Genomic DNA, 27,862 nt, shown 5'->3' on the forward strand with positions numbered 1-27,862 from the left:
GTGGACTTTGGGCTTTTTCACTTTGTAAACCTATAACGTGCACAAAAAAGATATATAACACAATAAAGGAAAGGGAAAAAGCCAAAAAGCATAATCTGAGCACTTTAAGCTTGATTTATGGTTGTGAGGAGGCTCAACACAGAGCTTTCGCCGTAGCCTACTTAAGTGGCCTGAAGTTTATACTTGTGCGTTGGTGTGTGCGTCGATCTCTTTAAGTGAATAGCAGGGCTGGGCAATATATCAATATTATATCGATATCGTGACATGAGACTGGATATCGTCTTAGATTTTGGATATCGTAATATCGTGATATGACAGAAGTGTTGTCTTTTACTGGTTTTAAAGGCTGCATTACAGTAAAGTGATGTACTTTTCTGAACTGACCAGACTGTTCTAGCTTTTCTATTATTTGCCTTTTCCCACTTAGTTATTATACACATTAATGATGATTATTTATCAAAAATCTCATTGTGTAAATAATTTTTTTGTAAGCACCAATTGTCAACCCTACAATATCGCCGCAATATCGATATTGAGGTATTTGGTCAACAATATCGCAATATTAGATTTTTTCTACACGTACCTACGTACATACCCACGGCGTTGATTTAACGCACTAGCATAAATCGGCCTTTACCCGACTTCATGTAATTCACGGATATTTATTTTTTGCATATCAATCTTTTTTTTTTTTATAGATCCTCATCTTTAATGGTTATCATTTTGTCTATTGTTTTCACTCATGTTTCATTTTGTGGGATATTTTGTAGGAAGCGGAGGAGGGAGCGGAGGCAGCCATAGATCCAGGGGGAGACGTAGTCTCCGGAACCCCACCAACTAATCAAGCTGTAGACGATGAAGGGGGAGGGCAGGTGGCTGTCACCGGGGCCGCAGGAGAAGCTCCCCCAGCCAGCGAGCAAGTGGTGGTGGTCGCAGAGATCACGGTGAGGAGGCTGAGCCTGCAGGCTGCCGGGGGCGGGGCTGCAGAACAGGAAGGGGCGGAGACAAAGCCCGTCGAGGAGGCGGCCTCTGCTGATTCAGAGCAAGCCACCACAGAAACAGATGGAGAGGAAGGTACTCGACTTTGAATTACTTTTTTAAGATGACATCCCCCAAAATGAATTCCCCAGAAATGCATTTTTGAAATGAAAAAGTTTGTTTGGATTTGGAAGGGTCCCACTTGCTCAAAAGTTAACTGAACAACAGTGCCATTCAAACAATATCTTTTTTTATATTTGACCCTTTTCATCACATTAAAACAAATTTCCTCTGTCGTATGTTTTTCTGTGTTCAGGCACTCACGTTAACGGCCATCCTGTTCGCTCGCTTCCTTCTGTGCGTCATGACATCCACCGATACCAACGTGTTGACGAGCCTCTTCCTCCCAGTGAGTGTGTGTGTCTGCATGCACCGTATTGTTGGTCTATTCTATCTGTTGACTTTTCATCTAGTGCCACCAGGAGGCCCTTGAGTAAAATATCTGGATAAATATCATATTGATTGCCATTCAATATGGTACAGATATTCATGTTTCCCCACAGGATGAATTCTGATAACTGTCCAAAACGTTGGTTTATAACTTAATAACTTAATATCTGGAAGAAAAAAAAGTAATGGCATTCCCATCAGCCTCAGCTGTACTTTGTGTTTAGTGTAGGGTGACCAGATGAGAATGTGTAATGTGTAATATTCGGGGACAGGAGGAGACGAAACAAACAAAACAAACCCAATGACTACGCTTTAACTTCACGTGGCTGCCTGCACGTGCGCGTTCCCTGGCCTCATGGCTGCAACTTGCGCCCTCTTCATCTACTCTATAACATAACAAGGGGACAAAAAGGTTGTATTTTCTTTGTGCGTATAAAATAACAGGAACAACAAAAGTTTAAATGCACTGAAGCTATACAATTGGGATTGGGTTGCGCTGGAGGCCCGGCGCTGGCATATTTCGCGGAGGATTTCACTGCTGCCAGCACTCTCGGCTTTCCCATGATGAGTTTGTGGAATTCTACACAGCTCATTTAAAAGTAAATTCATTTTTACTTTAATTTCGCTGTGGATCAGGTTAAATGAGCATCTGTTTCTCACATCAGACCAGGCACCTTTCACGATGGAAAACACCCGCTCTGAGTAAGCGTCGCTCATGGGGATTCTCAGGACAAAGGACAACTGTTTGGCATACTGAGGGATAGAGCTGGGCATTATATAGATATTATATCGATATCGTGATATGAGACTAGATATCGTCTTAGATTTTGGATATCGTAATATGACATAAGTGTTGTCTTTTCCTGGTTTTAAAGGCTGCATTACAGTAAAGTGATGTCATTTTCTGAACTCACCAGACTGTTGTAACTGTTCTATTATTTGCCTTTACCCACTTAGTCATTATATCAACATTACTGATGATTATTTATCAAAAATCTCATTGTGTAAATATTTTGTGAAAGCACCAATAGTCAACACTACAATATTGTTGCGATATCGAGGTATTTGTTCAATAATATCGTGATATTTGATTTTCTCCGTATCGCCCAGCGCTAATGAGGGAACGCAGACCTGCTCTTCAGTGCTTGGGCCCAAAGCTCACCTACAGGGTGACTGTGTGTAGCCAGATTTGGCAACCATGAACAGTTTTTAATGTTCTATCAGACTATAACTGCTCGAGAGTCTGCTCTCCAGACTTTGCTCTAATTTTCAGGACAATTAGGGCAGGATTCGGGATTCGGGACAAGTGCTTGGATTTCGGGAATGTCTGGTCACCCTAGTTTAGTGCTAATTAGCATACGTTAGCATGCTAAAACACACCAAACTGAGATGGTTACCGTGGCAATCATTAAACTCGCTAAACATCTGCATGTTAACATTGTCATTTTGAGGATGTTAGCATGCTGATGTTAGCATTAGGCTCACAAGGTTACTAAAATGTCTGTTGACTCAAAACGCACAAATACAGTATATTGTAAAATAGATACATAATAAAGGATTCTTTATGTCTCTCTTTACAACTGGAGTATATGTCTTTTAACAGAATGCTTTGTATTCAGTTGTTGAGGTTATTATCTGTCATTTATTGTTTGCTTGCATTTATCGATACAGCTATGTTCCTCTGAGGCATTACACACCTATTGTGTATTAATTATGAATTGCCTTTCAGACTGGGAGGCTCGCATCGACAGCCATGGGAGGATCTTCTTCGTGGACCACGTGAACAGAACCACCACATGGCAGCGTCCCACCGGACCCCCGGCGCCTCAGGGCCTGACCCGCTCCAGCTCCATTCAGCAGATGGAGCAACTCAACCGCAGGTGGGCTTTGGGACCACACACGTATTGTCTCACCAGGAAATGCTTTTATTGAGAAGTATAGTTAGGTGCTCCACATGAACCAGAATGAAAGATGCTTACCAAATTGTCCTCTCTCCAATTTGTCTTGTTGTGAGTTCTCTCTAATGGGACATTGCCTTTTGGTTTCTCTTTGTTTCTCTTTATCTTGAGGTTTTTGAACTAATGTAACATGTTGTATTAATCCCTCTTTGCTCAAAATGCCTTCCTTGTAGTCTTTGATTTGACAGAGAACTTATTCCATCCATCCATCCATCCATTGTCATCCGGGTTGGGGTCACGGTGGCTACAGGTCAATAAGGTAGCCCAGATGTCCCTCCCAAGGCGTTCCCAGGGCCAGATGAGATATATAATCCCACCAGCGTGTTCTGGGTCTACACCCGGGGTCTCCTCCCAGTTGGACGTGCCTGGAAGACCTCCAATGGGAGGCGCCTCAGCTGGCTCCTTTTGATGTGAAGGAGCAATGGCTCTACTCCGGGCTCCCTCCGCATGTCTGAGCTCCTTACCATATCGCTCAGTCCCTCCAGAAAAACGCGATTATGCGATCGCATAATTCAATGCATAATCAGCCAAAGTCCGCATATTTATGCGCCGGCCGCACTTTTTCAAATACGGCGCACTTTCGCCGCATAAATTGCCGATTTCCGCGCATGTTTTCATAATCCCCGCATTTTCGTCATGAAGTGACGTAATTACGCGACTTGAAGCCATGATGAAACCGCAGTTTTTTCAAGTTCCCACATATTCGCATTTTTTAAGAAAACGTGCCGCATAATCAAGGATTTTTGCCCGCAACAATCACAAAAAAACCTTTTTCTGGAAGGACTGATCTCTAAGGCTGAGCCCAGCCACCCTACGGAGGAAACTCACTAAGGCCGCTTGTATCTTGTAGCGATCTAGTTCTTTAGGTCACTGCCCAAAGCTTTTGACTGTAGGTGAGGGTTGGATTGTAGATCGACTGGTAAATCGAAAGTTTCTCTCTCTTCACCACAATGGTCCAATACAACGCCTGCTTTACTGCAGATGCTTCACCAATCGGCCTGTCGATCTCCCGCTCCATACTCTCACTTGTGAACCAGACCCCGAGATACTCGATGTCTCTCAGTTGGGCCCTCGGGTCTGGAGGTGCTGACCGTCGTCCCGACTTCTCCCGCTTCTCACTCGGCTGCAGACCTCTCCTGCGCGCTCTGTAGGTCGCGGTCCGAAGAAGCCAATTCTGAGGTCCCCAAACCGGACACTCTCCGGTCCCCCCCGGCTGCCCCCTTGAAATCCTGTCCATGAAAACCACAAACAAGATCGGTGACAAGATACATCCCTGGCGGAGGCCAACACCCACTGTAAACAAGTATTGACTTACTGCCGAGGGTACGTACGCATGTACTAACGCCCCCCCCCCAGACCACGTGAGGGACCCGAGGAGAAAACTATACTTTCACTACAGTAACTTTATCTTACTAATAATACACCTTATTTATAGAGCACTTTTTAAGGTACTCTAAGGCACTTAACATACGTTAAAATGATCATAGAAAGCAAGGAAAAATGAGAAAATGTTTCCTCTTGATCCCAGGTACCAGAGCATCAGGAGGACCATAACCAACAGTGACCGCTCAGAGGAAACCCCCGTTGACCTGATTCCTGAACCAGAAAGTGAACTGATGCCTCACTCCATTTCGGGTTAGTTTCAACAGAGCGATTACAGAAAAACACACAAATAGAAGGATTAGAGGTTTCATTCACAAGAGCTCAGTACTCGATTTTTGCCCAATTAAATGACTCACTTCTTGAGAATGATTCATCTCTTGAAATACTATGTTAAGCCACGTGTCTGAAAAAGCTATTATTTTATACACAAATGTCTCAGAATAGCGATAGTCTGTGCTGTGGAGATGATCTATGATCTATTTTTTCTTTGTTTCCTGACTAAGGTGCTTCCATCAGTGTCTCCCTGTCTCAAGGTTTGACTCGTATGGGTTGATTGTGTTGCAGAATACCGGCGAGACAGTGCAGTGGCTCACTCCAGTGGTCGCTCGCGTCTCTCCCTGCTGCTCCAGTCGCCCAGCGCCAAGTTCCTGTGCAGCCCCGACTTCTTCACCGTGCTGCATTCTAACCCCGTCAGTCCCACAGGCTTCACCGCCTCCGTCACCTCTCACCCTGTACTCCCTTTCTTAAGGCTGCTCGATAATGGGGGAAAAAAAAAAAAAATCATAATCATGATTACTTTGGTCAACATTGAAATCACAATTATGTAACACGATTACTCGTTGTCTTTTGGAAAGATGTTGCATTTATTGAATTTGAAGAAAAAAACCTGAGAAACAGTCAAACAAACCAACCGTCTGAAACACCTTGAACTGTGAAATGTCCCTTTTGAAAGTTTCTTTCATTCAGAACGCAACACAACATAAGAGTTTACTTGCAAGATGTAATGTGCGCAATAATTGTTTCTCGATTGAAGTTGTTTTTGTAATCACTTGGAGCGGAAATCAAAATCACGATTCAAAATCACAATTCAATTCATTGCACAGCCCGATTCCTCTTACAGAGGTCTGTCTACATACAAGCAGACATACTGTATTCATGAACTCAAACTCAGCATTTTGCAAAACATGTTGCCGGGGGTGTTAAAACATGTTAAAATATGTCATAAAATGTTTTTTTTGTAAATTTGGTGACTTTATCCATCAAGACGTTGCTTCATTTGTGATTTCTTTTGGACTAAGCAATACATCATTTGATGGAAGACAAATGAATCTGTAGCCTAATTGGATTCATCGTTTGCAGCATCAGTGACTTGCAGTTGCCGTTTCAAATCTTAGTTCAGTCTCCAGCTCCATATGCCATATGGAAATTATGGATGAGATCAATAAGATGCATTTTGATGTATGATGCAGTAGTGATTGTTTTTCCAGAACTGCAAACTAAAACTTGCTTGATAGTGTATGAAAATAGTTCAAATGTCACTTTTGCTTTCGTAACTGAAAATAAAATGTATTCAATTTAGTTAGGAAAACAAAGTGACATTTGAAGTATTTGATCAGAGTTCTGACACCATGCTGTATGCAGTACTGATCCTACACTACCTATGCAGGACCGGTAGTACTGTATGTCTAGCATCTAACTCAAATCACTTCTACTTTGCCCATTTAAGGACATTCCGTGGATCAAAAAAAACACTGGCGTTAGAGAAGTCTTATTAACACTGTCTTCCATCTTAAGTAAATGAAGTGAAATGTCTTGCCAGCTGTTCTCTACTCTGCCTCGTGTCCCTCTCTGATGACCTCACCTCTCTGCCCTCTCTGCCCAGAGTGCCTACCGCATGTTTACGAGCAACACCTGCCTGAAGCACATGATCAGTAAGGTGCGTCGGGACGCTCATTACTTTGAGCGCTACCAGCACAACCGCGACCTTGTCACCTTCCTCAACATGTTCTCCAACAAGCAGCTGGAGCTTCCCCGGGGCTGGGAGATGAAGCACGACCACACTGGGAAGGTGGGTGTGTTCTGAGTCTCGCGATGCCAGACCTGTCTCCACAGCGCTGTGGAGAAAGGTCTGGACACACCTAGTCTATATCCTCCACCAGGATTGTTCAGGTGTTCGGAAAATCCACCGGATTTCACTCATTTAGGCCGGGTAGCCGTTGCTTTGGGCTTCCTTTATGTTGGCGTTCTAACCTCCGGTGGATTTCTGAGAACTATGGTTAACTGCTCCTCAGATCTCTGCAGGGTAAATCCAGACAGCTAGCTAGACTATCTGTCCAATCTGAGTTTTCTGTTGCACGACTAAAACAACTTTTGAACGTACACGTTCCACCAAAACAAGTTCCTTCCCGAGACTATTTTGTAGCGGCACCGCAGCTTTTCTCCGGTGCTTAGCGCCGCCCAAGACCATTGTGATTGGTTTAAAGAAATGCCAATAAATCAGAGCACGTTTTCCTCCCATCCCAGAATGCAATGTGGACTAGCCAGACCCTCCTCCAGTGCGCTTTGGAGTAGGGTCTGGCAAAGCGAGACTCCAAAGTGCACACACTAAGGATACAGGATAGGACAAAAAAAACGCTCTGGGTTGTTTGCATTTCTTTTAACCAATCACAATCGTCTTGGGCGGCGCTAAGCTCCGGACGCAGCGACGGTGGCTCTGCTAAATAGTCTCAGGAAGGAACTTGTTTTGGTGGAACATTTGCACCCTGCAAAAGAAAACACCTCATACAATATTAAATGAAGATAACTGTTCACACAATACAGTAACGTGATTTATTTAAATTAGCTGATATATGGTTAGACCTCATTTGGTCTCACCAGTGTCTCTCCGTGTGTACTTCGTCCACAGCAATCCCACCAATCGGTCCCAAAACGTCCCAGTTAGAGAGGAAATGCCGTAAACATATTCTTTGTAAATCTTTACAATCATTCCCTGAAAGAACCAAGCAGACCTGCCTTGTTGCACGATCAAAATTGTCTTCAAAACTCAGTGTGTAGCTTGTTAGCTCAAGTGAGCCACGCACCAGATGTCAGGCTTTATTCTGGTAATGAATTTGCGTTGATCCGTACTAGTGTGTTTTTTGACCCCAAACTTGTGACTTTTGACCTGGGATTAGCCCAACCCTGAAGCTGCTGTGTATGCAGGGATTGTAGTCTCTGCTCAGCTGTCCAGTAGTCTTCGCTGCTTGCTTCTTTATAATCTGTACTCTCAGTGCGCTGGATGTGAAGATGTGTCTGTTTTTATCCATGCGTGACCGTGGCTATTTGCATCTCAATCCTCAGCCCTTCTTTGTGGATCACAACTGTCGCTCCACGACCTTCATCGACCCTCGGCTACCCCTCCAGAGTTCTCGCTCCACGGGGCTGCTGGCCCACCGCCAGCACCTGAGCCGCCAGCGCAGCCACAGCGCCGGGGAGGTGAGAGAGTAGCCGCCACTGCACCACTTGTCACCTGGAGTCAACTCAAGGCTAGGAGAGACACCGCACTGTTTATAGATGCCATTTAGAAGGAGAGAAATGCTCTGTGAGTCTCTGCGCTGTGGGCACAGGCAGGGAAGTTCTCCTGCTACTGTAGTCCCGGAGGCGGAGCCATTCAGCAAGGACATCAGTCAAGTCATGTAGAGAGTAGAAAGTTAATTGCAGTAATTTGACCCAATCCCTAGTACAGTGAAACATCACCTCATTTTAAAATCATCAAATGTTGTTGTCTTTGACTTAGTCTTTCTAGATATTCTTTTATACGAACGAGTAGATCGGCCCAGGCCATCTGATTGGTCAAGTAGACATTCAGAACGAGCTCAAAGTTTTGTTTTTATATGTATAGTAATTATTCAGTTTGGGAAATCCCCCAATCTCTACAAAGCTAACGTTACATTAAAGGTGCTGTAGGTAGGATTGTGAAGATCCAGGACTTAGCCAAAACATTTGAACATCGACAACTTCTCAGTCCCTCCCCCCTTTCTGTTAAAGTCCAAAACGGTCTCCTAAGCCCCTCCCCCCAGAATGGAGAATGAATGCATGTGCATAAACAGTGATTGACAAGCAGTTAGGGCCAGGTGCCCCCTGGCCCTGATTGGTGCATCTGAACAGGGAGTGGTGGATTTTTGCAAACCAGACTACAGCCTGTAGGTGGTGCCAGAGGAGCCAGATTAGTTCAGTTATTAGTTCATTAGGTCAGTTTCAGCAAATATGACAGAAAGTTAGTTTTATAAGTCTTACCTTCTGCACCTTTAAGTTGACTGGCTGACTAAAGAGGGAGGGACTATATAAATCATCTCTGTTGATTTCTATTTTTATTTTGAGAGCGAATTGCCCCACAATACAAAAACAGTGATTATAAATTTCATTTAGTTGGTAACCGTTGTTGTATTATCGCAATATTACACTAGAGGGTGTGATATAAGCTCAATGGTGTTTTAAGTCCCCACCGTCGACTTCAAGGCAGCGCTGCGAATGTGGACTTCAAGGCACCTAACCCTAACCCTACCCTACCCCTAACCCTAGTGCATTCCATGCAGCGCTGCCTGGAAGACGACGTTGGGGGCTTAAAACACCAAACACCGTGATATAAGGTCATATTAATGGCACTTCAGTGATGCTTACGGACCGAGGCGAGTGCCGCATCACAGTCTTGCTAATAATGAGGTTATATCACACCCTCCTGTGTAATATTGCTTAACTCTATCCCCGGAATAACTAAAAGAGTCTTCATAAACATATGTAGATTTGATAAGGAAGAGAGGCAGGTTGCGCCCATCTTGTTGCCACTCATCTCTTCCAAATCTCAACTGTATGTAGGAATGACAGCATCACTTAGTCATTGTCAAATTACTAGTGATACCTCCGCATGATAACTATAAACACAGAGAACGCAGTAAATAGCTTTTGTTGCCTTTTAAATCCATAGAAGCTACAGCATTATCTGGTTGAGCTAACAGGTTCCTGTTAGGAAGGAATCTGTGCGTTGTATACTAATGCAGCAGGGAATGTTTAAAGGAGAATTCCGGTCGATTCCAACACGTAGCTCTGTTGTTTTTAAATTTGGAGTGCTGTCAGTAGCGAGAAAAACGAACAATCAGTGCTGCCTACACCGTGTTATCCTCCTGCTAGCATTAGCACCCAACAGGCTTAAACAGGGCAAGTTTTAAACGTGTTTTTAGCCTCTTAACATGTTCAAAATGTCATTAAAAGTGCCTACCCATGTGAAGTGATTCCTTCTGAGGGAACACAGTGAATATGACTGCAGTAGATGTGAAAGAAATGCATGAAAGTTCTGCTAATTCAGCTCTGTTTAGTTCTGGTGTTGAGACGGCAGTTAAGAGTGCTTAGGGACCGTCTATAAACTACAATACAGAAAAGAGATACAACAAAAATATGTAGGCTATTAATTTAATGATTAAATAAGGTAGTGTCTCCAAACTTACCTCAATTATAACTTGTCTCCTGCTAGTTGTACTGCAGCACTTACTTTAAAAAAATAAGCAAATGCCTATTTTTGAAAATATGTTTGCATCTCTTTTAGGTGTTTGTACTTTGTAGACGGTCCCGAAGCACTCCTTGCAGTATCAACACCGGACTAAACAGAGCTGAATTAGCTGAACTTTTATGCTTTCACATCTGCTGCAGTCAGATTCACTGTGTTCCCTCAGAAGGAATCACTTCACATGGGTAGGCAGTTGTAATGACATTTTGAGCATGTTTAGAGGTTAAAAACAAGTTTAAAACTTGCCCTGTTTAAGCCTGTTGGGTGCTAACGCTAGCAGGAGGATAACACGGTGTAGGCAGCACCGATTGTTTTCGTTTTTCTCGCTACTGACAGCACTCCAAATTTACAAACAACAGAGCTACGTGTTGAAATCGACCGGAATTCTCCTTTAAAAAAATAAATCTTTCACCTGATGCTTTCAAGGGCTTTGTGGAATATGTGATATCTGAGAGGCTGACAGGAAACTGTCTAGGATTACCTAGTTTGTCTTCTAGGTTTGGCTTTCTGATGTACACAGCAGCCATCTGAAATTCTGGGCTGACTACATTTTCTACTGTGATTTTTTTTAAAACTTTTTTTCAAACTTATTCAATTCTCTGCACATTGATTTTATACAATACCGGAATGAACTGACACAAAATGGCAGCTTGGGAGATTGTAGATCTATGTTAGTGGTGTGCTATGGAAAAAGTTTGGCAGAAACATAATATACGATAAAATACGACATTTGCAGTCAATGGGCCAGAACATGCAGAACTGACAGGCTGCTGACTGACAGGTGGATCGGTCTCAGAACTAGGACATGACCTGAACCGTAGTGCTTCTTTCTGTCACAGGTGGTGGACGACTCTCGCCAAGCCAACCCGCCCATCCTGCCCCGACCGTCCAGCACCTTCAGCGGCTCCAGTCGAAGTCAGTACCACGACGTGGTTCCTGTGGGTAGGTCAGGCGCCAGCAAATGTGGGCATGCATAACGTGTAAAAACACACACAAGAGACACAGATATAAATGCACATTCCTCGTTTTCTGCAGCCTACAATGACAAGATAGTGGCGTTTCTACGGCAACCCAACATTGTCGAGATCCTGCAGGAAAGGCAACCGGAGCTTGCCAGGAATCACTCGCTCAAGTACGCCTCTCACTCTCTCTGTCTTCCTCTCCCTTCCTCCATCTATCTTTGGCTCACAGTTTCCCTTTCTCCCTCTCCCTCTCTCTGTCTCCCTCTCCCTCTCTCTGTCTCCCTCTCTCTGTCTCCCTTTCTCTGTCTCCCTCTCTCTGTCTCCCTCTCCCTCTCTCTGTCTCCCTTTCTCTGTCTCTCTCCCTTTCTCTCTACCTCTGTAGCTTTGCTCACATCCAACACCTCCATTATCATCATCAGTCAAACTGAACACACAGTTAACCTTTAATCCTAATGGATTGTGTCAGTTTACCCCCTGACGTTTGTGTGTGTGTGTGTGTGTGTGTGTGTGTGCGTGCGTGCGTGTGTGTGTGTGCAGGGAGAAGGTGCAGTTTATTCGCAGTGAGGGAGTCACTGGGCTGGCTCGCCTCTCCAGCGACGCTGACCTGGTCATGCTGCTGAGGTGAGAACTGTGTGTTTGTGGGTCGGGGTGGGTGAAAATGATAACCAGCTGGCTCCATCACTTCCAGGAATACAAGTCTAATGTGTAATTGCCACTTTATCCACCTACAGTATGCTAATACCAATGCTCTTAAGATGTATGTTTCCTTGTAACATGAGCCATCACTTAACAATGTCTGCACTAGTTATTTATTTATTACGCCGTGTCACCGCCCACTGTGCAATATGGCGTTCGCTATTCATCTGTATCATATTCATCTGTATATCTGTATATATTCTTCCCACCTGTATATAAAAGAAGTGTTTGTAGTGTACATATTTACTGTTAATACGCTATTCTTATTTTTCTATTTCCTATTATGTTTTTTTGTGTGTGTATTTTTCTTGTTACATTGTTGTGTTGTGCTGAGCTGCTGTGACGAGTGAATTTTCCCACTGCGGGATCAGTGAAGTCTGTCTTATCTCATCTCCTCCTGACTGTGTCTGTGTGCGTGCACGTCTCTCTCTCTCTTGTCTCCAGCTTGTTTGAGGAAGAGGTGATGTCGTACGTGCCGCCGTTACTCCACCCGAGCCACTGCCTCTCGTCTCCTCAGAGCTCCCCTGGTGAGTGTCTGTCTCACTCTGCGTCTGCATCCACTTTATTGGCACCATACACCTTTGCCTCTTTTATTAAATTCTTTCTTTTGATTAACATTTTACGCCTACCACCGTGAGGTTTGGTTCACCCTGTTTTTCTAAATAAAAAGGCTCAATTTCAAAGTGCCTTCGTATACAACACTGCTATACACTGATGTCAGGCTAATATAAAACATACTTTACGGGCGCCTGGGTAGCTCACCTGATAGAGGACGCGCCCATGTGTAGAGGTTCACTCCTCGACGCAGCGGCCGCGACTTCGACTCCGACCTGCGGCCCTTTGCTGCATGTCATTCCGCTTCTCCCCTTTCACATCTTCAGCTGTCCTTAAAATGAGTTAGTTAGTTAGTTAGTTAGTTAGTTAGTTAGTTAGTTACTTAGTTTTCTGTCTTTTATTCCCGCACATACATTTTTATAAGCAAGCATAAACATTTCCATAATAATCTAATGGACAAAAGCAATCTAATTAATAAATAAATGATCAAACGTCTACAGGTTGTACAACAGACTTAATACTGCCTGTTGATTGATTGACAGTTCAATTAGTACAATCAACCACAACCAGTAGTGGCCTAATTCAGAACAATATCAAGTCGCCATATATTAATACGTTTAATTTAACAACAGCCCGAAAAAGCTACGTGGCGGACATCTCTCCATCCCATGGGCCCACCACCTGTGGGAGGAACCGCTGGGGTCGGGTGTGCTGCCACATGGGTGGCAGTGAAGGTCAGGGGCCTTGACGGACCAGAGCCGGGCAGCAGAGGCTGGCTCTGGGGACGTGGAATGTCACCTCTCTGTGGGGGAAGGAGCCGGAACTTGTGCGGGAGGTGGAGCGCTACCAGTTAGATCTGGTGGGGCTTACCTCTACGCACAGTCTTTTTTTTCTGGAACCATACTCCTGGATAGGGTTTGGACTCTTTTCTTCTCCAGAGTTGCCCAGGGTGTGAGGCACCGGGCGGGTGTGGGGATACTCACAAGCCCCCGGCTGAGCGCTGCTACATTGGAGTTTAACCCGGTGGACGAGAGGGTCGCCTCCCTATGCCTGCGGGTTGTGGGGGGGAAAACTCTGACTGTTGTTTGTGCATATGCACCAAACAAGAGTTCAGACTTTCAACTCACACCTCCGGCGGAGCTTTTCGTGCGTCCCTGTGGAGGCTGGGGGCATTGAACCCGAGTGGACAATGTTCAAAGTTTCCATTGCTGAAGCTGCGGTGAGGAGCTGTGGTCTTAGGGTCTTAGGTGCCTCAAGGGGCGGTAACCCACGAACACCGTAGTGGACACCGGTGGTCAGGGAAGCCGTCCGACTGAAGAAGGAGTCTTTCCGGGATATGTTATCCCAGACGACTCCGGAGGCAGTTGCAAGGTACCGAAGGGCCCGAAGGGCTGCAGCCTCTGCCGTGAAAGAGGCAAAGCAGCGTGTGTGGGAGAAGTTCGGAGAAGACATGGAGAAGGACTTTCGGTCGGCACCAAGGTGCTTCTGGAAAACTGTTCACCACCTCAGGAGGGGGAAGCGGCGAACCATCCAAGCTGTGTACAGTAAGGATGGGACGCTGTTGACCTCAACTGAGGAGGTAATAGGGCGGTGGAAGGAGCACTTTGAGGGAACTCCTAAATCCGACTAATATGCCCTCTATGGTAGAGGCAGAGCTGGAGGATGAGGGGGATTGGCATCAATTTCCCTGGTGGAGGTTGCTGAGGTAGTTAAACAACTCCACAGTGGCAAAGCCCCAGGAATTGATGAGATCCGTCCAGAAATGCTTAAAGCTCTGGGTGTGGAGGGTTGTCTTGGTTGACACGCCTCTTCAACATTGCGTGGAAGTCTGGGGACGGTGCCTAAGAGTGGCAGACCGGGGTGGTGGTTCCCCCTTTTTTAAAAAGGGGGACCAGAGGGTGTGTGCCAATTACAGGGGTATCACACTTCTCAGCCTCCCCGGTAAAGTCTACTCCAAGGTGCTGGAAAGGAGGGTTCGGTCGATAGTCGAATCTCAGGTTGAAGAGGAACAATGCGGATTCCATCCTGGTCGTGGAACAACGGACCAGATCTTTACTCTCGCAAGGATCCTGGAGGGAGCCTGGGAGTATGCCCAACCAGTCTACATGTGTTTTGTGGATGTGGAGAAGGCGTATGACTGGGTGCCCCGGGAGATACTGTGGGAGGTGCTGCGGGAGAACGGGGTGAGGGGGTCCCTTCTCAGGGCCATCCAATCTCTGTACGACCAAAGCGAGAGCTGTGTCCGGGTTCTCGGCAGTAAGTCGGACTCGTTTCAGGTGAGAGTTGGCCTCCGCCAGGGCTGCGCTTTGTCACCAATCCTGTTTGTAGTATTTATGGACAGGATATCGAGGCGTAGTCGGGGTGGAGAGGGGTTGCAGTTCGGTGGGCTGGGGATCTCATCGCTGCTTTTTGCAGATGATGTGGTCCTGATGGCATCATCGGCCTGTGACCTTCAGCACTCACTGGATCGGTTCGCAGCCGAGTGTGAAGCGGCTGGGATGAGGATCAGCACCTCTAAATCGGAGGCCATGGTTCTCAGCAGGAAACCGATGGAGTGCCTTCTCCAGGTAGGGAATGAGTCCTTACCCCAAGTGAAGGAGTTCAAGTACCTTGGGGTCTTGTTCGCGAGTGAGGGGACAATGGAGCGGGAGATTGGTCGGAGAATCGGCAAAGCAGGTGCGGTATTACATTCAATTTATCGCACCGTTGTGACGAAAAGAGAGCTGAGCCAGAAGGCAAAGCTCTCAATCGTCACAACGGTGCGATAAATTGAATCGTCTCCCTTAGAGATAGGGTGAGAAGCTCAGTTATCCGTGAGGAGCTCGGAGTAGAGCCGCTGCTCCTTTGTGTCGAAAGGAGCCAGTTGAGGTGGTTCGGGCATCTGGTAAGGATGCCCCCTGGGCGCCTCCCTAGGAAGGTGTTTCAGGCACGTCCAGCTGGGAGGAGGTCTCGGGGAGACCCAGGACTAGGTGGAGGGATTATATCTCTAACCTGGCCTGGGAACGCCTCGGGATCCCCCTGTCGGAGCTGGTTAATGTGGCCCGGGAAAGGGAAGTTTGGGGTCCCTTGCTGGAGCTGCTACCCCCGCGACCCGACCCCGGATAAGCGGATGAAGATGGATGGATGGATGGATATTAGAAAATCTAATACTTAAAAAAAGACATGATGTGCATAAAAGTCAAAGAAGTTTACTTTAGGTAAACAATTCAGTACACAGAAAATCAAACTGCCAGTTTGGGATTGTGGTTCCCAGGTTCTTAGTGAGCTAATGTTTATATGCTAAAGTAGGCCAAAGGTCAGCCATAGCTACATGGTTAGCTCCTAGCAAAAAGTCAGGCACTGCTAGGCACTGCTAGGCCCTGTTAGGCACTGCTAGGCACTGTTAGGCACTGCTAAGCACTGCTAGGCACTGTTAGGCACTGCTAGGCACTGTTAGGCAAGAATACTAGTGGTGCGTCTCAGCATAGCCATCTAGTAGTAGGGGATTTGAACACAACATAAACGTGAACCACTGTCTTACATGAATATTTTTGCACGTAAACTAAAAACAACAACAAATAAATCGATATTGCGTTTTTGAAAATCGATATAGTATTGCTAAATAAAATATTGCGATACTCAAGTGTATCGATTTTTTCTTACACCCCTATATAAGATGGGTTTTTAAGTCGTGGTAGTAGTAGTTTAAGTAGTTGACACACAAACACACACTCATCTGTCAGTGTTTAGTCTGTCTGTTCTCTCTCTACACTGAGCCAACCTGGAGTCTTAAACTGTTGAACCAGAACACAGACGGATGAAGAGATGTGTCTCTGTGCATTGAGTGTCTCTCAAATAAATGACGGCTACAACAGTCTGATACGAAATCACAACCCAGGAATGACCTGCATGCACTACTATGACTCTCAGATTTCAGGTTCTTTCTCACCCGTTCAGGCTAAAGCCAATTTTCATTCAAATTTCATTTCATCTCAATCTCCCTGCATCTGTTTTCCATTGTTTTTTTTACCCATCTCTGTCCACCTTTTCTTTGTTGGTTAACCCACTTTCATTGTCCATTTTCTCTGCCTTTTTTCCCATGCCTTCTTTCTCTCTCTTATGTCTCAGGCACCCAGCGAGCCAATGCCCGTGCTCCCGCTCCCTATAAGCGAGATTTTGAGGCTAAACTGAGAAACTTCTATCGAAAGCTGGAGACCAAAGGCTATGGACAGGGACCCGGGAAAGTCAAGTAGGTTTAAACCCAGCAGTTGAAAGAGAGTTGTGTAAAGGATTGTCTAAATGTAACACTGATTTATACAAACATCTAAAATAACTAGTCATTATGGCCAGTTAATGAAGGTTTCTGCATTTACTGTTCTAAAACCCCAAACAGGAAGGGATGTCTTTTCAGGAGTGGGTTGGGAGATAGGAGAGCAACAGTGCTAATTCCTCTGTCTATAGCATCATCTTATACTGAGAACATGTCATTATATTGACATACTTAAGGGAGATTAGTTTCTCTGAAGGGTACAAAAATCTGTCTAACAGTAATGCAAAAAAAATGGAGTTACATGATGAATACAGTATGAATATGTTGACGTTGGATGACACTTAATTTGGGCTTTCCAGTGTTAAAGGATACGTCTGGAAAGATGTATTATGTTCTTGCTGTCAACAAATGAAAAGACAAAAAGTATTGTGTGTGTATCCAAAGCCTGATATATCTTCTTCCTCTGTGCCATAGGGCTCCAGTGTCATCCAAAAACTATTAAAACACACTGAGTCACACTGTTGTACTGGCTGACATGTTCCCTCACCATGAACACACACACACTGTAGTTTATTTAGACTCAATCCCACACACACCGTCCTGCTGCTGGAAATTCTCACTAGAGTACACACTATCAAAACTACCGAGGCTTTTAAACAAACACATTTGTGATTCTGTAAAGGTTCATGTCGTCAGTAGGAACTAGTGATGGCCAAATGAAGCTCCGTGAACCATTTTCTTTATTTTCTGAGCCCACTAGATGGCACTCTTGAGAAAAAGGCTCATGGAATGGCAATTCGGTATGCTTTCAACCCTTTTTTTTAACAGAGCGCGCCATCTAGTGGGCTCAGAAAATAAAGGAAATGGTTCACGGAGCCTCATTTGGCCATCACTAGTAGGAACCAACACATTTTTGGGCTAAGTGTCACAGACAGAGTAGGGAACTGGGAAAGTATTGAGAGATGGACTAAGGCATTATTGGTTGGAACATTTCTAGAATAACCCTTCTTGCTTAAGTTTCAACTCTCAGCTGGGTTTTACAGTGTAGTCAATTTCATTGGCCTTATATGTGTGCGTGTGTGTGTGCGTGTGGTTATGTGTGTGTGTGTGTGTGTGTGTGTGCGCGTGTGGTTATGTGTGTGTGTGTGTGTGTGTGTGTGTGTGTGTGTGTGTGTGTGTGTGTGTGTGTGTGTGTGTGTGTGTGTGTGTGTGTGTGTGTGTGTGTGTGCGCGTGTGTGTGTGTGGTTGTATATATGTGTGTGTGGTTGTGTTTGTATGTGTGTGTGTGTGTGTGTGTGTGTGTGTGTGTGTGTGTGTGTGTGTGTGTGTGTGTGTGTGGTGGTTGTGTTTGTATGTGTGTGTGTGTGTTTGTATGTGTGTGCGTGTGCGTGTGCTCCCAGGCTCATCATACGCAGGGACCACCTCCTGGAGGACGCCTTTAACCAGATCATGTGTTACTCCCGTAAAGACCTGCAGCGGAGTAAACTTTACGTCAGCTTCGTGGGCGAGGACGGGTGAGATTTCCTCATCATGCTTTCAGACCAGTGCAAGTGTGAAGTGTGTGTATTTGCTAACTGTAATTGATTCAGGGGAGTTTTGATGAGCATTCATTATATCTTTAGTTTCACCATGTATAATTATACACACACACACACACACACACACACACACACACACACACACACACATCTGATAACATCCCAGCAAGTCTTCTGGTGAATGAGCAGTTGGAGCAAGTGGGTGGGAAAAGAATTACTTGGAATATTTTAACATCAATAGGTTGTTATTGTAAACAGATCAGGCTCATTACAGAGCTGATTGGCAGCATCTACACTGTTTTTGAATGACTATTATATCTGTTGGTCTCAGTTACTTGTATTATCTTTTTCTTTTTGTAAATGCAAAAAGGCAGATGATTGTAGGAGCCCTATCTTGCACCCGGCGCAGCGCAGCGCAAAGCCAGACACAAGTGTCTTTGCTAGTTTAAGACCGACGCAGTTGTCAATTTCCCGTCAAACGCCCGCGTTATTTAAATAGCAAATGCACCTGTGCCCATGGCTGGTCTTCCAGGGAGGTGTGTTCAGCTGCATTCTTGGCGTATTGCTATCTTGAGGCAGCGGGAAGTGATCGCGCCATTGACCAACAAAAACCTGGTCTAAAGTCAATACAGCAGCATTTCATTGTTATTTTAACAGAGCATTAGTAAAATACTCCTAGGCTTATGCACAGCACGCACACTATGCTTGTTACACACACAGGGATGCGCAGCAGCACACACACATGCAGAAGATTACAAATAAAAATATTAGGGTGCAAATCCTCCATCATAATAGCAATGCGCCAAGGTCCAAATGCGCCTGGCTTTTAAACGGAATGGGAGATGACTCTCTGATTAGTTTATTGCATGTTACGCCCAAAACACACCTCTGATTAATGAAGACACTAAGTACAACCCTTTTGAACCATGCGCCCGGCGCACGGACCTTTTTTTCCGCCATCAAACTAGCAAAAGTGGATTTGGACAAACCTTAAATGCACCAGTGCCATGCGCTTGGTAAATCCTCTGCGTCCGCAGCTTCCGTGTGGCCCCGGTAATTGCAGAAGAACAAGACAACATTCACTAAATTACTTTTCTGACTGACGTGTATGTGTATTTCACCATGTGATGATTGCAGGCTGGACTACAGCGGACCCTCCAGAGAGTTTTTCTTCTTGGTGTCCAGAGAACTGTTCAACCCGTACTACGGCCTGTTTGAATACTCGGCCAACGACACATACACTGTCCAGATCAGCCCCATGTCTGCCTTTGTAGACAACCACCATGAATGGTGAGGTTTCTTTATATCTATGTATCTGTGTACTCGATCTGCAGCATCAGTCTGTCTGTCTAATGTATGTTTGTTTGTGCTGACTGTAAAGTGTCCAACTCGTGTGCTCTTACTGCTGTGTGCCGATCCCCAAAATAGAAGTCATTTGCGGGGTGCTGTGTGGAAATTTAGGACAGCAATTTGTGGCTCACCAGTCAGTGACAGTGATTGGATGATGGATGGATGAAAGACTAAGATAAACTCAAGTCTTCAGGGGTTTGTTTACCACACGGGACAAACCTAGTGGCACAAATTGAAGAATGTCAAGTCAATCCTTGTGTTCTCGCAGAGACAGATGTGTATGACGACCAGACAGATCGTCTGAATCATCAGCGTTGCTGGTTCTGCTAGGCCCTGTTCTACACACTTCAGCACTGTTCTGACTCAGTGCATTGTTCTCACAGTAAATCTTGTTTTTTTTAATGTATTGTCATAAACAATGTCACAATCTGGTGCATCCTTAGTTGGAGCCCAAACAATCTCCTAAGCCCCTCCCCCCACGAGGGAGAATGAATGCGTGTGCATGAGCAGTGATTGACACGCAGTTAGACGCGTCAGTTTTGCATATCACACTACAGGCTGTAGGTGGTACCAGAGGAGCTGGATTTATTTTTAAATGACCTGCTTCATGTAGTTCTACTGGAACATAGGGTCAGTTTCAGCAAATATGACAGAAAGTTAGTTTTATAAGTCTTACCTACTGCACCTACAAGCCTGTTAAATACTACATGAAACACGTCATGGAATATTGTTATGGTTACCAAAGATTATTGTACAGACAGTAACTGTAATTGAAGCTCATTATTGTTGGAAAGTAAAAGAGTACAATCACCAATCTGTATAAAGAACATTTGGAACAAAAATACAGAATAAAAAATAAACAAAAAGACATAAGACCACACCTTCATTTCCCCATACCCTTCCTGTTCCTCAACTTACTACTCTTACTCATTCATCTCACCAACAAGATACAACAGGGCGTCAGGAATGATATAAAGGGCTGCCAAATCTTACAGCATTGTGCTAGTTTGTCCTTCCATTCATATTCTATCCTTTCCAGATGCAACATTTTGGGTGTGGGAAACGGTTGTCCCTTTCCATGACAGAGAAAGTTTTTAACTTTTGCTGTGATGAGACAGTGAGAACAGAATTGTTGTTGTGACTTTTCTTGGGAGATTTCTTAATGTTAAAGGACAAATCAGTAAAGGTTGTGGTTCTAATGGAGTGTTTATAATACAGGTGCTGGTCATATAATTAGAATATCATGAAAAAGTTGATTTATGTCAGTAATTCCATTCAAAAAGTGAAATTTGTATATTATATTCATTCATCACACACGGAGTGATATATTTCAAATGTTCATTTCTTTTAATTGTGATGATTATAACTGACAACTAATGAAAATCCCAAATTTAGTATCTCCGAAAATTAGAATATTACTTAAGACCAATACAAAAAATGATTTTTAGAAATGTTGGCCAACTGAAAAGTATGAACATGAAAAGTATGAGCATGTACAGCACTCAGTACTTAGTTGGGGCTCCTTTTGCCTGAATTACTGCAGCGATCAGTCTGTGGCACTGCTCAGGTGTTAGAGAGCCCAGGTTGCTCTGATAGGGGCCTTCAGCTCTTCTGCATTGTTGGGTCTGGCGCATCGCATCTTCCTCTTCACAATACCCCATAGATTTTCTATAGGGTTAAGGTCAGGGGAGTTTGCTGGCCAATTAAGAACAGGGATACCATGGTCCTTAAACCAGGTACTGGTAGCTTTGGCACTGTGTGCAGGTGCCAAGTCCTGTTGGAAAATGAAATCTGCATCTCCATAAAGTTGGTCAGCAGCAGGAAGCATGAAGTGCTCTAAAACTTCCTGGTAGACGGCTGCGTTGACCCTGAACCTCAGAAAACACAGTGGACCAACACCAGCAGATGACATGGCACCCCAAACCATCACTGACTGTGGGAACTTTACACTGGACTTCAAGCAACGTGGATTCTGTGCCTCTCCTCTCTTCCTCCAGACTCTGGGACCTTGATTTCCAAAGGAAATGCTAAATGTATATTTATATCAGAGAACATAACTTTGGACCACTCTGCAGCAGTCCAGTCCTTTTTGTCTTTAGCCCAGGCGAGACGCTTCCGATGCTGTGTCTTGTTCAGGAGTGGCTTGACACAAGGAATGGGACAGCTGAAACCCATGTCTTGCTTACGTCTGTGCGTGGTGGTTCTTGAAGCACTGACTCCAGCTGCAGTCCACTCTTTGTGAATCCCCCCCACATTTTTGAATGGGTTTTGTTTCACAATCCTCTCCAGGGTGTGGTTATCCTTATTGCTTGTACACTTTTTTTCTACCACATCTTTTCCTTCCCTTGGCCTCTCTATTAATGTGCTTGGACACAGAGCTCTGTGAACAGCCAGCCTCTTTAGCAATGACCTTTTGTGTCTTGCCCTCCTTGTGCGAGGTGTCAATGGTCGTCTTTTGGACAGCTGTCCAGTCAGCAGTCTTCCCCATGATTGTGTAGCCTAGAGAACTAGACTGAGAGACCATTTAAAGGCCTTTGCAGGTGTTTTGAGTTAATCAGCTGATTAGAGTGTGGCACCAGGTGTCTTCAATATTGAACCTTTTCACAATATTCTAATTTTCTGAAATACTGAATTTGGGGTTTTCATTAGTTGTCAGTTCTAATCATCAAAATTAAAAGAAATAAACGCTTGGAATATATCAGTCTGTGTGGAATGAATGTATACATTATACAAGTTTCACTTTTTGAATGGAATTACTGAAATAAATCAACTTTTTCATGATATTCTAATTATATGACCAGCACCTGTATCTGAAATGTTTTGAAAGATGAGTCCAGAAAGGTGTAATTGTGGGACCTGATAGGAAACTATGCAAATGGTTGCTTCTGAGGATCTGAAAAAATCATTTCAAAGGACTAATTCAATTGTGATGCCTGTATTCACCTGTATGTTCTCTGTTGTAGGTTTCGCTTCAGTGGGCGTATCCTGGGCCTGGCCCTGGTCCATCAATACCTGCTGGATGCCTTCTTTACCCGACCTTTCTACAAGGGGCTTCTTCGCATGTAAGACCCTCCCTCAGCCTGCTTTCCTCTGACTTCCTGTTCCGTGCCAGCCTGCAGGGCACCAGCACTTCTAATCAGATCCCCCTCACTAACTCTGTGAGAGCGTGCTGAGAATCTAAGCGTTTGAGCCAGATCCTCTCAGCCAGCAGCTGGCAGTAGGAGCAGCATCCTTATTAATAGCTCTGTCCAAACCACCATAAACCCTGCCAAATGTCTGCACTAAAGACAGCTGTTTACTACGGCTGTCAATCGATTCAAATATTCAATCCTGATTAATCACGTGATTGTCCCTAGTTAACTCGCAATTAATCGCAAGTAAATCACAAATTTTTTTATCTGTTCTAAATGCACTTTAAAAGCAAAATTTTTCACGTTTTTAATACTCAAGTTCTATTATATAATATAAATATAACATGTAATGCTGTATAACATATAATAATATATAACTTTAGTATTGTGGAGAGAACCATCTGGAAGGGCTTTGAAAGCCTTTATCTTTATCCATTTCGTCTCTCTTTAGGTTTAAGTGTGTGGCTCTTAAAAAAACCTTTTGTGTTTGATTCAGGATCATCAGGTGTAACCTCCGGAGCCTAAAAATCTAATTTCTATTTTCTAATGACATCAAATATTTCATGCTGCATTACAGGGAAAATGATATCTTGAATTTTTGTATCTGTTATAATGGTGAAGTGTGTGTGTATATATATATATATATATATAAAGAATTCATGTTTTTTGTTTTGGGTATAAAAAAGTGATCCACACGACTGTTCAGTCAATAAATATAAGCTAAAAAAAATGGCTATAAATACCTAACTCACTGTCGCCATAGCAACACTATACTTCCTGTTTACATCACTCAATGCATGATGGGGATAGTATATATTATTAAGGAACAAAAACAGAATAGGATAGTGCTTTCATTGGTTTTACATGTCAGCACAATAATTAACATTACCAAGGCTCAGCATGCCCCGTCACCATGGTTATTATATCCCTTCTCTATGCTACTCTATGTGTTGAAAAACCAAATAAAATGAAGGGTTAAAGGTACATTTAGGGGATATTTGGAAAATGAAAGGTAAAAGTCAAGATGTTCAAGATGTTACCTTACAGGGTTTTTTGTTTTTTTTCGATTGCTAAAGGACACTGGGCACAGCTGAAACAGTGCACAGTGCAAAGCTCTAACCACAGTCTGCACTACCAACAGTCACCTGAGCTAAACAGTTGACATCACCTGCAGAACTCATTCACAACAACACAGCTCTTCACACACGTCTGAGAACAGGCTCAGAGCAGCCAAACACTCAGAACAATCCTCACTGAGACAACACACACAGTCACTCAGAACACACTGAGAGTACACACACCAATACAGAAATTACAAACTTTCTCATCTTTACAGTTTAAACAATTGAAGTAACTTCACACTACTCAATAGTTTCTTGAAAGGTCCAATGTGTAGGAATTTCTCCCATCTAGCGTTGAGATCATATATCGTAATCAACTCTCTCGCGCCACGCAGTTCAAAGTACGTATTACAGCTACGGTAGCCTTCACGCTCCAAAAAGCCGGTCTCTTGCTCTTTTCAATATCCTTTTTCTTTTTCTGGGCGAAGAAGAAGAAGACTCCTGTTCCTGAAATTTGGATTTTGAATACGTGTGGTCCTCCACGTTTCCTTCTTCAAACTTGCCGGGGCCGGGAAGCTACGATACCCATTAGCAGCATTAGCAGCACCTGTGAGTTTATCATGTGACAGCGAAAACGTGAAAGGTGGAGCAGTATGTCCTGTATGTCCCTTACCGGCTAACGTATTTCAAGATGGAGCATGAATATGGAGCGTCTACCCCAGTTCATGCAATCGCAAATGTAAAATTTCAAGCCAATAGGAATACTTGGAATTGATGGTGGTGGTAAATATTCATAAAAAGGACATGTTAGTGAACGGGCAACACAACACAACACAACTAAACACGTTATACACTAGACCTTTAAAGAAAAGATATAGATTTTAAAATATACCACTTTTACATAAGGTAAACAAGAAGGAATGAAAATCAGCAGTTTGCTTCAATATAGTATTTTGTCTCTAGTAATTTATGGAATTACTGGAAAAAAAACTAAAGGTACATAACAGTAACAAAGAGTAGTGTGACTAATCCTGCCTCTCTCCAGCATCATGCAGCAAGTTTTCTTCATCACACCGGATGTCTGCATCACCTCTAAATACCAGTCCTTCCAGAAAAATCCAGAGTTTTTTTGTGATTGTTGCAGGCAAAAAAAAAAATGCGATGGAATATGCGGGATATTTCTGCAATTGTATGCGATGAAATTGCAGGAACTTGCAAAAACTGCGGTTTTCGGGTGAAAATCGGGTGAAAGTGTGGCATATTTGAAAAAATATGGCCCCCGCATAACTATGCGGACTTTGGCTCATTATGCATTGAAATATGAGATCGCATAATCACGTTTTTCTGGAGGGACTGAAATACAAATGAGTGTGGTGATCCCATTGCTTTCACCTCCATTACTTTCTGAAAAACAGTAAGAATGCAGTTTTACTATAGTAAAGATATAATGTTTTTCACATTTTTTATTATAACTGTGTATGTAACCTCAGACATCTTACCTGGACATGTTGGTATCTTTGCTCTTTTCCCTGTTTCTCGCAAACGGTACAGTGTATAATTGTTTCATTCTTATTTGGTGTTTGTGTACAAAGAAAGGCTTTCTGAGCCTTTCTGAGGCTTTCTGTTTATTGACAGGACAGCTGAAGAAATGAAAGGGGAGAGAGGGGGGATGACATGCAGCAAAGGGCCGCATGCTGCGTCGAGGAGTAAACCTCTATATATGGGTACCTGCTCTACCAACTATCACTATCCGGGCGCCCCAGAAATCCAGTTTTGACAGCAGTGTGTTAGCATTTGAACAATGTGCTGTGAATCCACAGTGTTGTGCACGTTGTGGTTAAAGCCATGGGATTAGTGTGTAGAGTTTTGAAAACTGTGTTCAAGCTATGAAAAATGAACTAGTTTGGTCCACATGAACTGCTGCTGTGCAGACTGTAGTTAGAGTTTTGCACACGTGGCTTTCACATCCCTTATAACTGAGATGCTACATTCCCGAGGGGTTTATCCTGATACATAATACATTTCAGCATATTACATATTATCCTGCCATGCATCACGCCGTGTCTTGTATTTTACTATCTTTGAGGAACGCTGTCTTATGCCATTGTACATCAGCTAATTAAGCTTTAACCTCCCTGCTTACAATGGGCCGTGGTCTAAGCTCTGCCTGTGCTCATGCAGCCCCTGTGACCTGAGCGACCTGGAGTTTCTGGACGAGGAGTTCCACCAGAGCCTGCAGTGGATGAAGGACAACGACATCGAAGACATGCTGGACCTCACCTTCACTGTCAATGAGGAGGTCTTTGGACAGGTGTGTGTGTGTGTGTGTGTGTGTGTGTGTGTGTGTGTGTGTGTGTGTGTGTGTGTGTGTGTGTGTGTGTGTGTGTGTGTGATTGGACAACATGACTCTTCCTGCATCTGTTCAGTTTTGGAAGAAGTATTCAGATCCTTTATTTCAGTAAAAGTACTAATACCACACTTTAAAAATACTCTGTTACTACATTTAAAATGCTACTTAAGTATAAGTATGTAAGCATCATCGGGAAAATGTACTTAAGGTATTAAAAGTAAAAGTACTCAATGCAGAGAAACCCTCACATTGTAGAAACTGGAAACGATCCAAACAGTTCTGTCCATTAACTAAGTGTTTAATGGTCTAATCATTTCAGCTGAACATTGTGTTTTATAAACTACATGTGTTTTGTGTGCACAAATCTTAATGTGTAAAATAACTAGTAACTAAAGCTGTCAGATGAATGTAGTAGAGTAAAAAGTACAATATTTCTCTCTGAAATGTAGCGGAGTAGAAGTAGAAAATGGCATGAAAAGTCTCTATTCAAGTACAAGTACCTCAAATTTGTACTTAAGTACAGTTCTTAAGTAAATGTACTTAGTTTTTTACATTCCACCAGATGCATTTGTTAAATGTGTGACAGCAGCCTGGTAAAAATACATCTACGTTTGAGATTGAAGTTTCCATGTGTGCATGTGGCTGTGCAGATTACAGAGAGAGAGCTGAAGCCAGGCGGGGCTGGTATCCCCGTGTCAGAGAAGAACAAAAAGGAGTACATCGAGCGTATGGTCAAGTGGCGTATAGAGCGAGGAGTGGCCCAGCAGACGGAGAGCCTGGTCCGAGGCTTCTATGAGGTACAGTACTTAATATCGGTGTTAGAGGTATTAACGAGGCTTTGAGCTCCACTTGAAAGGGCAATAAGTACGATGTTCTTCTCTATAGCACACGATGGCTAATACACTCTATGACAGTATTGTTGATCAATACCAATGACGCAAAGTGGTGACGTCATTGCATTGGTTGCTTAGAATCTGAGATTTATTTTTTTATCAGTATAAACTCAAAACCCCAGGAGCATCCTTTCACCCACACCCACCGTCTGACATCTGGGACTGATTCAGGGGTGGATGAGTATGCTTTGAGCAAGCTACTGGTGTCCCAATACGTTTTAACTAGAAGGCGAAAGAAGAGTTGTGATCCAGCCTAAAGAGCAAACTACATCTTGACATAATAGCTCTTCACCAGACATATGTTTTCGATCTTTGCTCGTGTTAGTTAGCTTACCTATATCACCATGGAAATATTGATTACCTATCACCATGGGAATGTAGCTTACCTATCACCACCTATCACCATGGGAATGTAGCTTACTAGGGATAGACCGATTATCGCCCCCTGGCCGATTATCGGTCCGTTTGCAGATTATCTGTATCGGCGTTTTATTTGCCTGATAACTGATAGAGTTAAAGGTGCTGTAGGTAGGAAGATCCAGGACTGAGCCAAAAAATGTGAACATCAACAACTTGTCAGTCCCTCCCCCCTTTCTGCTTAAAGCCCAAAACGGTCTCCTAAGCCCCTCCCCCCACAAGGGAGAATAAATGTGTGTGCATGAGCAGTGATTGACACGCAGTTAGACACCCCCCCTGGCCCTGATTGGTGCATCTGAACAGGGAGCTGTGGATTTTTGTAAATCACACTACAGGCTGTAGGTGGAGCCAG

General features: G+C 43.9%; 1 protein-coding gene across 1 annotated transcript in view; it reads left to right on the top strand.

The window, feature by feature from the left end:
• The window catches only part of hecw2a (HECT, C2 and WW domain containing E3 ubiquitin protein ligase 2a), a 65,158-nt gene that overhangs the window by 31,633 nt on the left and 5,663 nt on the right, over window positions 1-27,862 (top strand). Inside the window, exons 10-26 of the mRNA XM_078263094.1 lie at window positions 771-1,074; window positions 1,295-1,387; window positions 3,158-3,308; window positions 4,915-5,021; window positions 5,334-5,458; window positions 6,652-6,837; window positions 8,109-8,243; window positions 11,148-11,250; window positions 11,344-11,440; window positions 11,808-11,891; window positions 12,411-12,493; window positions 16,629-16,749; window positions 18,171-18,284; window positions 19,446-19,598; window positions 22,622-22,720; window positions 26,032-26,161; window positions 26,851-26,997. Of these exons, the coding sequence (XP_078119220.1) occupies window positions 771-1,074; window positions 1,295-1,387; window positions 3,158-3,308; window positions 4,915-5,021; window positions 5,334-5,458; window positions 6,652-6,837; window positions 8,109-8,243; window positions 11,148-11,250; window positions 11,344-11,440; window positions 11,808-11,891; window positions 12,411-12,493; window positions 16,629-16,749; window positions 18,171-18,284; window positions 19,446-19,598; window positions 22,622-22,720; window positions 26,032-26,161; window positions 26,851-26,997 (2,232 nt within the window). The remainder of the gene's footprint in view (window positions 1-770; window positions 1,075-1,294; window positions 1,388-3,157; window positions 3,309-4,914; window positions 5,022-5,333; window positions 5,459-6,651; window positions 6,838-8,108; window positions 8,244-11,147; window positions 11,251-11,343; window positions 11,441-11,807; window positions 11,892-12,410; window positions 12,494-16,628; window positions 16,750-18,170; window positions 18,285-19,445; window positions 19,599-22,621; window positions 22,721-26,031; window positions 26,162-26,850; window positions 26,998-27,862) is intronic.

Source organism: Sander vitreus, chromosome 11 (genome assembly GCF_031162955.1).
Source record: "Sander vitreus isolate 19-12246 chromosome 11, sanVit1, whole genome shotgun sequence".
NCBI classification, from domain to species: Eukaryota; Metazoa; Chordata; class Actinopteri; order Perciformes; family Percidae; genus Sander; species Sander vitreus.